The sequence below is a fragment of the Sycon ciliatum genome, chromosome 1 (assembly GCF_964019385.1).
Source record: "Sycon ciliatum chromosome 1, ocSycCili1.1, whole genome shotgun sequence".
Lineage (NCBI taxonomy): Eukaryota > Metazoa > Porifera > Calcarea > Leucosolenida > Sycettidae > Sycon > Sycon ciliatum.
In genome coordinates this window covers 62079451-62091946 of record NC_088643.1, presented here as the reverse complement: position 1 = coordinate 62091946, position 12496 = coordinate 62079451, and the positions used below count along the sequence as shown (strand labels likewise).

Sequence of the window (12496 nt, the reverse complement as noted above, 5' to 3'; positions counted from 1 at the left end):
TACCAGCAACGGAACACACATACATATTGGCTTAAACACACACACACACACACACACACACACACACACACACACACACACACACACACACACACACACACACACACACACACACACACACATGCCATAGTAATATACATGAGGCATGCCATCATAACTATTGATTTGTTTGTTTCAATGCACCATGTGACATGGTGCACCCTGCATACCATCTTCTGCAATCAGTGACCACAGTCATGTCACTGTCGTACAAGCATAGAAGAAGGTATAATGATGGATGCATGAAGTCCTTGAACAAGACGTGATGTAAGCGGAACAGAAGATACCAAGAAGAGAGGGAGGGAAGGGAAGAGTACCAAGTTGTTCCCTGTTCAGAGAGCTTAAGGTAGCTCAACTTAGGAAAAACTTGGTCCGAAGATTGTACACATGTAGGAAGGTGTGGAAAAAGTAAAACTGAACAACCTTCGGACCAAGTTTTTCCTATTGAGCTACCTTAAGTTGTCTATGCTTACATGTATGGTCATCATCTTTGTACCATCCATTTGAATAATACCATGTGCACCCATGTTTGTCTTCAAGTTGGGCATGGCCTGCACAAACAAGAATAGAAGGCAATGATTCGCAGCTACAGAAAACCAAAAGCACAGGCATGTAGCAGAACTCCTCTGGACCTGGCTCGGCCAAACAACATGTTTCAGAGCAGCTCTCAACACTATTACCATTATTTTCAGTACAGTTATGTGACAGGATCAATCAGCATTACCAGAGCGACAACATTGCATGATGTTCATTCCTAGTGCAACAAAGGCTAAGCCGCTAGCAATCGAGAATGCAGCAGAATGCTTTGCAAAAAAAAGATATTGCACGAAGAATTTCTTGCTACAGCTGCGGTCAGTGCTACAACACCATGTACCGCAATAGCTCCCACGGACACCTTGCTCTATTTAGGAATTGTAGGACGAAATCACCAAAATCATGGCAAAATGTGCAGTAGGTGGACAGGGGGAGGTGACGTTAGGAGGAAAAGGAGGAGGAGGATGAGGAGGAGAAGAAGGAGGAGGAGGAGGAGGAGGAGGATGAGGAGAAGGAGGAGAAGGAGAAGGAGAAGGAGGAGGAGGAGGAGGAGGAGAAGGAGGATGCGGAGGAGAAGGAGGAGAAGGAGGAGGATGCGGAGGAGGAGAAGGAGGAGGATGAGGAGAAGGAGGAGGAAAAGTAGAATGAGGAGGAGGAAGAAGAGGAGGAGGCGTAGGGGAGGAACAAGGGAGTGGAGAAAGAGGATTAGAGGTACAAAAGGAGGAGGGAGAGGAAGAGGATGATAAAGAAAAGGAGGATCCTGCGGTAATGCAGTAGTGTGGTTAATATGAACACTCTTAACCTTGATTCTCAAAGAAGAAGGAAACCTATATAAAGGGATCATGCAGACACTATACCTACAGCCACCAATCGTTCTATAACAATTATAAGTTCCCATACCTTGATATTATCATTTTCAGCACTCAACTGATCCAACAGTGCCTGCAACATGTGTAAAGAGAGAGAGAGAGAGAGAGAGAGAGAGAGAGAGAGAGAGAGAGAGAGAGAGAGAGAGAGAGAGAGAGAGAGAGAGAGAGAGAGAGAGAGAGAGAGAGAGAGAGAGAGAGAGAGAGAGAGAGAGAGAGAGAGAGAGAGAGAGAGAGAGAGAGAGAGAGAGAGAGAGAGAGAGAGAGAGAGAGAGAGAGAGAGAGAGAGAGAGAGAGAGAGAGAGAGAGAGAGAGAGAGAGAGAGAGAGAGAGAGAGAGAGAGAGAGAGAGAGAGAGAGAGAGAGAGAGAGAGAGAGAGAGAGAGAGAGAGAGAGAGAGAGAGAGAGAGAGAGAGAGAGAGAGAGAGAGAGAGAGAGAGAGAGAGAGAGAGAGAGAGAAACCGGCTCAGTACAGGCCATTCCCAAGTCATTTTGAAAGTCACTGTGTCAAACCTGCACATCTGCCAGCTAACCGTGACTGCATCATCTTACCAACTGGATATCGGAAGGCTGCCAATAGCTGTGTGCATGCAGTTCGGCAAACTAAGAACTTGCTTGCACATTGTTCTACAACGTACATGCATCGTGACCTGCATTGCATTGCATTGCATTGCAGTGCATTGCAGTGCATTGCATTGCATTGCATTGCAGTGCATTGCAGTGCATTGCATTGCATTGCATTGCAGTGCATTGCAGTGCATTGCATTGCATTGCACTGCAGTGCATTGCAGTGCATTGCATTGCATTGCAGTGCATTGCAGTGCATTGCATTGCATTGCACTGCAGTGCATTGCAGTGCATTGCATTGCAGTGCATTGCAGTGCATTGCATTGCAGTGCAGTGCAGTGCAGTGCAGTGCATTGCATTGCATTGCATTGCAGTGCATTGCAGTGCATTGCATTGCAGTGCATTGCATTGCAGTGCAGCTGCCATCAGAGATGGCATGAGCAGTGGCCATAGTTGAACATTCACCAACCCACAGGCTGTGGAGGTTGGGAAACACCCTTGCAAATACTACACACACAGGTGTATACGCACGCACGCACGTACGCGCGCACGAACGCACACACACACACGCCGGTGTTCAACAGTGAGATAGGGCAAACAGCTCTTGTCAGACAGTACCTTCCGAGCCTGACGCAGCGTCTGGACTTCAAACTCCTGTTCGTTATTCATCTGCGCCGTCGTCTTCAATGGATTGCTGCCAGGTGCGTTGAAACACTTGACTGCACGCAAAAGGAGGGTTAAGCACATGCTGTTGTTAACAGCAGAAAACCTGTTCTGCTTTTGAAAACGCCACATGTACTGTCAATACACAGCCAACCTTATGCAGGGAGACGAACAATGCCGTAGACTAAACCATGGTCAACCTGTACTCGTACCGTATTCAAAACCACATGGACGGATCAATCATCTAAAGTAATAATAATAATATTTGCAGATCCGCGTCAGCATCGCTTGAGTGTTCAGAAGCACACAAACTAGCCTGCGCATCCGCAGGCCGCCACCATGCCTGTTCACCTTAGTGGCGAATGCAGACCTCACAAGTGAGTCAGGGGAGAGGAGGCGAGTCTCTCAACCAATCAGGCGTGTAACCGGGCCCATAACCTCATAAACTGCATCCATCATCTGCACATGAACAAGCGCTTCCAGCAAATGCCGAGTTGTTCGAGTACGAGAATGCATATTATCGCAAATCTGAACTGTGACAATACGTACCTGAGCCGTCAACACAGCAGCAGAGCAAAGAATTAGTGCCCTCCATAGTATAGTCACCCTGTATAGAAAGAACGGACATTGAAGTGAAAGAGAGCTTCTCTAACATACTAACTTAGTACATATCATTCCCAGCAATCCCAGGGGCGTAGGAGGGGTTTTGGAAGTGGTACGACCGAAGGTCGGCACCGGGCCAAAGGCCGTGTTGGAGGGGGGTCCGGGGGACCTCCCCCGCGGGAAAATTTTGTAAAAAAAGACACAAAATCCTGCGTTCTGGGAACTTCTGGCACACTTCTGGCGCAGTGTGCAGTCGATCGAGTCGAGTACAGTACTCAGTACGACTGCAGATGCATGGCAGATCTACGAGTACGAGTCTAGAAAAAGGTCAAAGTCTGATGATATGCATCGATGGAACCTGATTTTTTTATTACAGTTTTGCACGTTTCGGACGGACCACGCTTTTCGAAAAGTGGTAAGGCCATGGTCGTACCAGTCGTAGCGGATGCTACGCCCCTGAACCAATACAATGTGTACTCCTGATCAGACCCCCACCCCGGTCATTCCTGCACCTAAGTTTGTGTCTCTAAGCAGAGAAAGACGCCGTCGACAAACTCCCACTACCTATAGATTGAGACATCAGTTGTACAGTAAGCTCTGAATCTAGGCCAACGGGTGACGCATCAGTAGTGCCGTGAGGACAAGCAGAGAACGCCGATCGTGACTTACCTGAACAATGCCAGCAATACCAGCCGGCAACATCGTTCTCATTAGAAGGTCTCCAGTTCTGTGATGCCGTACATCAATCTAACACCGAGAACACCCACACCCACGCACGCACACACACACACACACACACACACACACACACACACACACACGACACCGCAAACGACAAATGCCAACACTCAGCTTATATTAATGACTAGTACTTTTGGTGCCAAGACAATGTTCTTGTTCTGAACGGTTAGGTACAAAGTATGCAGATTCTAAAACTTTTCAACTGCAGGTGAAAACTTTGAGGAAGCCCGTCTGGATACATTTCTTGAGTTTCACAGGTGTTGTACGATAAAGTAGTCAATCATTGCAATAGTGTTGCTGAATTGGAGCTCATGCAACACCTATGATTGTGTATAGCAATTTAAAATTTCACGGTTCGCGTCAGACTCGGCTAGAGGCCGAGTTTTCCGCATTATATCCTGTAGAAGATCGAGTAGTAAAAAAAAGAAAGTATGTTATCGTGCCCGTTCCCAAGGGAACTCACGACGGCCGCTAACACCGGTAAATCCAGATTCAGTAGGGACGGCGCAAAAAGGGCAGCAGTTGACTGTTCTGAGAGACAGTGTCCAACCCCACGACAGAATCTCATAGCAAAAATCAAGAGATTTTAGAAGAACTTGGAGTAGAATGTTCTCACCTTGCCTTTGGACCAGCCGGAAACCACTTCTACTTCTCCGTCTAGATTGTAGTCATAGGCTAGCAGTGATGTTGGAACGTTGCGGGACTGCAGAGAGACGGTCAGAGCAACACATGCACAGGACTGGACAGACATTACATGGCTGTAGTAGGGTGATGATCAGAGTGGCAACACACACCGGGACTGGACCAACATTACAGGACTGCAGAGAGATGGTGGTCAAAGCAACACACCATGTCAGCTGAAAAGCAAAGTAATGTTTTCCAAACATCCATACATGCACAACTTGGGGAAATCAAAGAGCTGAATCTGACGAATACTAGTAATACAAACTGAGTGAATTACACGCTTGCACACACACACACACACAGAGACAGACAGACATGCACAATCATGTACGTGATACCATGTCTACACACACACACACACATACACATACACACACACACACACACACACACATGCTATCTAACAAGGTATCCCCATATTTATGTACTGGTATTTCCCACCTTGATTCTCCACATCCGCCTGAGGCCTTCGTACACACCAACTGACCCGTTGTCCAGGGAAAATGCAAAGGAATGCTGCTGGAGTGGACATATGTCCAAAATTGCCTGTCAACCACACCAACCATACAGCAATGCACAATAGCTTATCAGCCACACCAACAACAGTGTGTGCAATGGCATCATGTTATGTGCGTCAAACGAAGTGATGGTGTTTGACTACGGTGCACCAATGACATGACTGCCAGAAAGATTGGTAAGTTCTCACTGAATGCTAACGCATTGTAATACAAATAGGTAGAAGCAAATGTTACTGAGCAGAACCAGACAGTCAGGGTTATTGCCAGGATACACCTTTTGGGTAAGTCCTACAATCTCAGGAAATCCACTGGTGATGCTAACTCTATTCTACAGTATCATCCATGGACAGAGTAAGATGGCTAGAACAATCCTGTAAAAGCAGAAATTTTCGGTGGTGTTATTTTCGGTAACTTCGGTGCCGACAATTTTTACCTAAAATACAACGCACCAAAAAGTTTGGTACAAGTACTAGCACACTTTAATACCTGGAAAATGGGTTTACCGATAATTTCCCTCCACCAAACTGCCGATTGTGGAGAATACCGAAAAAATACACCACTGAAAATTTCTGCTTTTGCAGTACCTTATCACTGAGTTCAAACAATGAAGAGAACCAGACTCAGGTTTCCTGCACATCAAATCATTCAGTGCCACAGCACACTTACATCGGCTTCGCTGATTTCTGCTACCATGTCCTCTCCTTTGAAAAACCGTATGTCGTAGTCGTCCGATCCGACAAGCAGCTACAAAGGAGGGTGAGCCACCAAAAATATACCACACGGGGTTCAAAGCTTGGAAGTCGTATAAGGAACATCGGTGAGATCACGACAACACTTGAAAACTCAATAACACCCCAGCCAGGCATACTGCAGCAACACTGTACAAAACGCAAAGTGCATGAAACACTTCTCCGTTTACCTCAGACACACCATCCAAGTTGTAGTCGACTAGAGCGATGGCCTGTACGTTATCACCCGTCACCTGCAAGGTTGCAATAACATACCGGAAAGGCAAGGCATCAAATGCAGCCCCAATTGCGCACGGTATTTATAACAGCTTTCATACTCTTGATGCCCGGCATGGCATATAATGACGAAGACAAGCCACTGCATACTACGGCACTGCGGTAACGAGCTGGGCCAGAGTTGCTGGAAGTGCAAGGAAAGAAATAGGATATCTCAATGTCTGGTCCAATCTGGCCCTGACGTTTCGCCTATGAACACATCCTGGTGCATACTACTGTAGTGCATCACCAATGATGTCATCAGACAAGTAAGTTACGTCACCAATGATGTCATCGGACAAGTTAGTTATGTCACCAATGATGTCATCAGACAAGTTAGTTACATCATGCACAACCTGAGGATAACTAGTCTAGAGCAGAGCAATGTGGTTACCGTCCAGTATTGGTCGTTTCCATCCATGTCCACACCAGTGACAGAGCAATTACCACCGGAGTAGACGAGCGGCTCTGCGTGATCACCAGCAACGCCGATAGTCATGCAGTTCACTCCGTGTAGGTGCTGTACATGTACATCGATACATCACCAGAAGAAAAACACAGAACACACACACACACACACACACACACACACACACACACACACACACACACACACACACAAAAGCGGATGCTGACGCTGATTACTAGTACACTGACTTCATTTTCAGCAGACCGTGATGGGCTCGTGTTGTAGCGGGAACTCCCCACCACATGTGGTCTTCGGCGACCTCGTTGACCACAGCAGGCACATAACTCAAAGTTCTAGATGTGCTAGAGTGAATTCCTCCATATGGCTGTTTTAACCCTGCAGATCAGGTTATGGAAGTGTTGTGCTGTGCTGAGTACAGCCAACTTGTGAAATGCACTTAATCCTTTATTCAGAGAACAACTGTACAAATTAGATACAGCAGTCACGCTCTTTGAGGTGGTAAAAGTGCAACACATGGAGAATAAATGAAGGAAGTGTGAGCTCAAACTTTCGGAGCAGCCACCCACCTTCTTCACCTACATGACATTGTATTATTGCTGAAGTCACAACATCTTAGTTCAAACTTGGAGAATAAGTGTGAGACCACACCGATATGCGTAAGGCACAGTGGACATAGATGTATGTTATACTGTAGGTGGGAAAGATATCAAAGCGAATTGAAGCAACGCCATTCGGACGAAATAACGAGAGAGCTTGGAAGCTCAGGGCCCTGCGCTATGCTTTGTTGCCTAGCTCATCGTGCATGTTGTTAGAACTGATGGAAATGCTTTTTCCTTTTATTAGCTACATCATTGTATTGCAAAAACGTTTCAATGAGTTACTGAAGTAACGTCTTCTGCATAGCTATGGGACCGGCGCTGACTCTGCCGATCACGGGCGTTCTGGAGTCGACGGGATGTCGGTCCTGACGTTTCCTGGCCCCCGACGCTGACTCTGCCGATCACGGGCGTTCTTCTTCTTCTTATTATCATACTGACGGCAACTAACATCCATTCTGATTGCATTTACTCGTCTCCCTACTTTGTATTTCTTTCCAGAAAATCTCACCATACAGCAGGGAGTCGTTTACATAATATGACTCCCTGCTATACATCTACACGACTGTATATACGTTATAATTATTATGCTATTGGCCTACATACCATTCCCGGGCTGGTCGACAGGCGGCCCAACCAGCCTGCTAGTGGGATCTCGGCCTCGCACACAAATCCACACAAAATGTTACTGCACTGAATGCATTCCCCCGATACACTTCGCATATATACTCATTCTCTTGATGGTACCGTACTCTTGATGGTACGGGACAGGTACGGGATAGCGCCAGGCATGTCGATGGCACAAACAAATAAAAATATTGTGGCCAGCTGTCTTTCCTGGTACGGTACGGTACGGGAGAGATACGGGATAGCGCCAGGCGTGACACAAACACACAAACAAACAAACAAACAAACACCAAACGAGAGAGCTTGGAAGCTCAGGGCCCTACGCTATGCTTTTATGCTTTTTTGCCTAGCTCATCGTACATGTTATAAGAACTGAGGCAAAGGTATTTGCAGAATTTATTGCGGATTGTTATTTCTCTAATAATCATCTACTTTTGGTTTGCTCCTTCTTTTCTTTTTATCTCCTTATACTGTAAATCAACAAATTTTGGCTGATGAGAAATAGAAACCTCTCTATTAGAGAGGTTAAGATGCACGTTATTTCCGACGTGACGCGCAATTTCACGTCAAATTTGAAATCGATCGGTATTTTTGCTCTCACATGCATCCATTGCTCAATCATGCATCATTTGCCTATATGACAAACTTTGGCCTGCGATTTACTTTGGCCGGTTGGTACCAAGCGGCGAAATCAGCGAAATTAAATCGCCAGCGAAAATTAGTTGATTTTAATACAGTAATCGGATTTTCTGGCCTTTTTGTAGTAATACATGTACATTGACCTGTTGAGCCAATGACGACGCGGAATGCATGGTTGCCTGTGGAGCACATTACATAACTTAGCAGTCTCCTAAAATACGTATCCTGTCCGACGGCAAAAGAGTCTGCAGATTTAGTTTTTCTGCGCGTCGACCGGATGTCTGCGACGCGAAAGTTCAGCTCGCGTTATTTGGCTCGCACGTCGAAAAATCAACGCGAGTGACCTGCTGCTCACGTGGAAATTTGGACATTACATAACTTTACAGTCTCCTTTAATCCGTATCCTGTCCGACGGCAAAAGAGGCTGCAGATTTAGTTTTTCTGCGCGTCGACGGGATGTCTGTCCTGACGTTCACTGGGACCGGCGCTGACTCTGCTGATCACGGGCGTTCTGGACTCGACGGGATGTCTGTCCTGACGTTTCCTGGGACCGGCTTAGACTCTGCCGATCACGGGCGTTCTGGACTCAACAGGATGTCTGTCCTGACGTTGCCTGGGACCGGCGGACTCTGCCGATCACGGGGGTTCTGGAGTCGACGGGATCTCTCTTCCGACGTTTCCTGTGACCGGCGCTGAATCGCTCGTTCACGCTTATTTTGGAGACGACGGGATCTCTCTTCCAAAGTACATGTATGTTTATGCTGACGCATCCTATCACCTATTCGGCGTGTATTCTAATTTAATTTCCTCCTCGTTTCCCTATTTCTTTCCAAATCTCCCTCTACATCAGGGAGTCGTATACATAATACGACGAATATTGGTACGGTACAGATACAGGAGCCCGCAAATATTGTGGACAGCTGTTATGTACAATCCTGTAGAGCCTTTGTAGTCACAGATACGGGTAGGACTAAAGGGACAAGCTTATCTATTTTTGCGGATTTTCTTTCATAAAAAATAAACGTCACAGGCTGCTCTTCGGAGGTGTCCGCGTCCCAGCGGTCCGAGCAAGCGACCGCATCTCAGCGGGACACTTGTCCGTGGCCTTTGTACTGGAATCTGTGGGAGAGCCTTTCCAGGGACTACACACCTGGGTACCGGGTATGGACAAATCTCCGGTGTTGCTCCTTTGTTGTTCCTTTCCTTTTTATTTGTTTTTGTTGAGAAAGAAACGTTGCTGCATGAAAAGCTTTCTGTTCACGCCAGCGCCTTTGGCACTTGCTCTAGTAACATTGCTGGCTGATAATGGTCATTGCTCGTGATGCCAATGGTGAAGAGAAGCTGGGTTTCTTGCCATTTGAAACTTCCTGATTCTGAAAATGTAGCTTGAACTAAGAGCTCCAAGTATCAAGTTTAGTTTTTCGTTGTGCCAGACCTATTGTTAGAAGCTGCAGAGATGAGGAGCAAGGGCCTAGCCTTGGGAGGCGTTGGATTAATGCCAAAAATGGTGTTTATGGCCCTGAAGACGCCAGCAGTTTTCACTTGTCAGGAGGACAGCCAAGTTGGACCAGGCAGATGACAGATTATTTTGAGCATTTATAGCAGATCGTCTCAGCACCTGCCACTGTGCGCTCTCCCAGAATTGTATGCAGAAGTTACATGCCTGTCACAGTGTGCAATGGACAACGCGTTTGCATTGCTTATGGATGCAAGCGGATGGAGTGTAGACCAGATGAGAGAAAGTGATCCGGATATTCAACTAGCTTGGACTGCCATAATTAATTGGCCTGGTGCCTGGACCATCTGAACATTGCTCCGAACCAATCCACAGAAACAGTACCCACACAGGAAGCCAAATGATAAACCCATTCATCAGCTATCGAACCTTTCATCAAAATGTAATGCAGTGCATGCCTACTACTACTACTAATCAAACGAGATCAACGGATGCCACATCAACAGATACAACGTGGAGGCCCAGTATTTTCAAGAACACAGTGCAGTCTAGACAACTAGAACAACGGGTCTTGCACCTAAAATCCCTGATTTGCTTGCCGTATTTAGGTCCTTGCAATTCTCCGAGGGTTATGTACCACAGTATGAGATATATGAGGGATCCCGGCAGCATGATAGATCCATCGGTACGTGAAATTCTCCTGGACGTTTGTGTGTGGTTATAGTGGTACAGGACATGTGATGTACGCCTCTTTGGTCGCTCACACATGATCCATTGCCAGATTTTTGTTACGCTTTTTGTTATGACTTACGCTGCTCTGCATACCCACCCACTCTACTGTAAAAAGTAGAGACTCTCGCTTGCCATTAATTTATCCGATAGTTTGACTCTCTAGAGTATCCCTACTACATGTATTATATGATAATTTATATTGCCAATGCTCTAGACAGCAAGCTGTTTTACAATTATCCTTCTACGTGACATTGTATATCTTCTTGACACCATGACTTTCTTTGAAGGTCTTGTAGCTATGAAATGTTATTTGCTGCAGGTCATGTGTGTGTGTGTGTGTGTGTGTGTGTGTGTGTGTGTGTGTGTGTGTGTGTGTGTGTGTGTGTGTGTGTGTGTGTGTGTGTGTGTGTGTGTGTGTGTGTGTGTGTGTGTGTGTGTGTGTGTGTGTGTGTGTGTGTGTGTGTGTGTGTGTGTGTGTGTGTGCATGCGTGAATGTCCCACGCGTGGGTAAATATACAGTCATGTACGTGTTCTGTGCCACACAATTTCACTGTCTGTATGACAGCACAGCGGCAGGCATAGAGAGAGAGAGAGAGAGAGAGAGAGAGAGAGAGAGAGAGAGAAAGAGAGAGAGTTTTAATAATATCTTAGATGTGACTTCTGCAGTGCTACATGTACTTGTATGATCGAGCGTACGAGTGTGTGTGTGTGTATGTTTGGGTGTGTGTGCGTGTGTGAATGTCCCACGCATAGGTAAATATACAGCCAAGTCTGTGGTGCCACAGAATTTCATTATGTGCAGAAGAGTGGCCGGCGCAGAGATAGAAACAGACAGACACAGAAAGACAGACACAGAAACAAAAGGATGCGCATGAAGAGCGACAGACAGAGACACGAACTCAGAGAGAAAGAGACAGACAGACAAAGACGATCAGACCCAGAAAGACAGAAAGAGAGGGACAAACATTAAGAAAAAACAGGAGAGACAGACAGACACACAGACTCAGGAGAATAACAGACAGAGATAGATAATGTGTGTGTGTACATATATATATATGTGTGTGTGTGCGCGTGTGTGTGTTTGGGTGTGAATGTCCCACGCATAGGTAAACGTACAGCCACGTGTGTGGTGCCACACGATTTCATTATGACTGTGCAGAACAGCGGCCGGTACAGAGATAGAGACAGGCAGACACAGAACGACAGAGACAGAAACAAAGGGATGCACATAAAGAGCGACAGACAGAGACACGGACTCAGAGAGAAAGAGACAGAGACAAAGACGATCAGACCCAGAAAGACAGAAACAAGAAGAGAGGGACAAACATTAAGAAAAAACAGGAGAGACAGGCACACAGAATCAGGAGAAAAACAGACAAAAACAGACAAAGACAGACAATGTATGTGTATGTGTGTGTGTGTGTGTGCGTGTGTGTGTTTGGGTGTGAATGTCCCACGCATAGGTAAATACACAGCCACGTATGTGGTGCCACACGATTAAATTATGTGCAGAACAGCGGCCGGTACAGAGATAGAGACAGACAGACACAGAAAGACAGAGACAGAAACAGAGGGATGCGCATAAAGAGCGACAAATAGAGACACGGACTCAGAGAGAAAGAGACAAAGACAGACAGACAAAGACGAACAGACAGACGATCAGATCCAGAAAAACAAGAGACAGAAAGAGAGGGACAAACATTAAGGAAAAACAGGAGAGAGACAGACAGACACACAGACTCAGGAGAAAAACAGAGAGAGAGAGACATAGAAAGTCAGAGACAGAAACAGAGGGACA

The 12496-nt window shown here is 46.2% G+C and overlaps 1 protein-coding gene across 2 annotated transcripts in view; it reads right to left on the bottom strand.

Annotated features, from left to right (window-relative positions):
• LOC135804752 (Bardet-Biedl syndrome 2 protein homolog) overlaps nt 1–12496 on the bottom strand; it is a 34635-nt gene that overhangs the window by 12364 nt on the left and 9775 nt on the right. For both annotated transcript variants that reach the window (XR_010551079.1, XM_065318706.1), the window contains exons 3-12: nt 6613–6738; nt 6134–6196; nt 5881–5958; nt 5138–5242; nt 4629–4715; nt 3941–4018; nt 3218–3275; nt 2624–2724; nt 1474–1515; nt 513–590 (exon numbers count right to left, since the gene is read on the bottom strand). Coding sequence is in view for 1 of the 2 variants with exons in the window: in XM_065318706.1 (XP_065174778.1) it covers nt 513–590; nt 1474–1515; nt 2624–2724; nt 3218–3275; nt 3941–4018; nt 4629–4715; nt 5138–5242; nt 5881–5958; nt 6134–6196; nt 6613–6738 (816 nt within the window). In the remaining variant the exon portion in view is untranslated. The remainder of the gene's footprint in view (nt 1–512; nt 591–1473; nt 1516–2623; nt 2725–3217; nt 3276–3940; nt 4019–4628; nt 4716–5137; nt 5243–5880; nt 5959–6133; nt 6197–6612; nt 6739–12496) is intronic.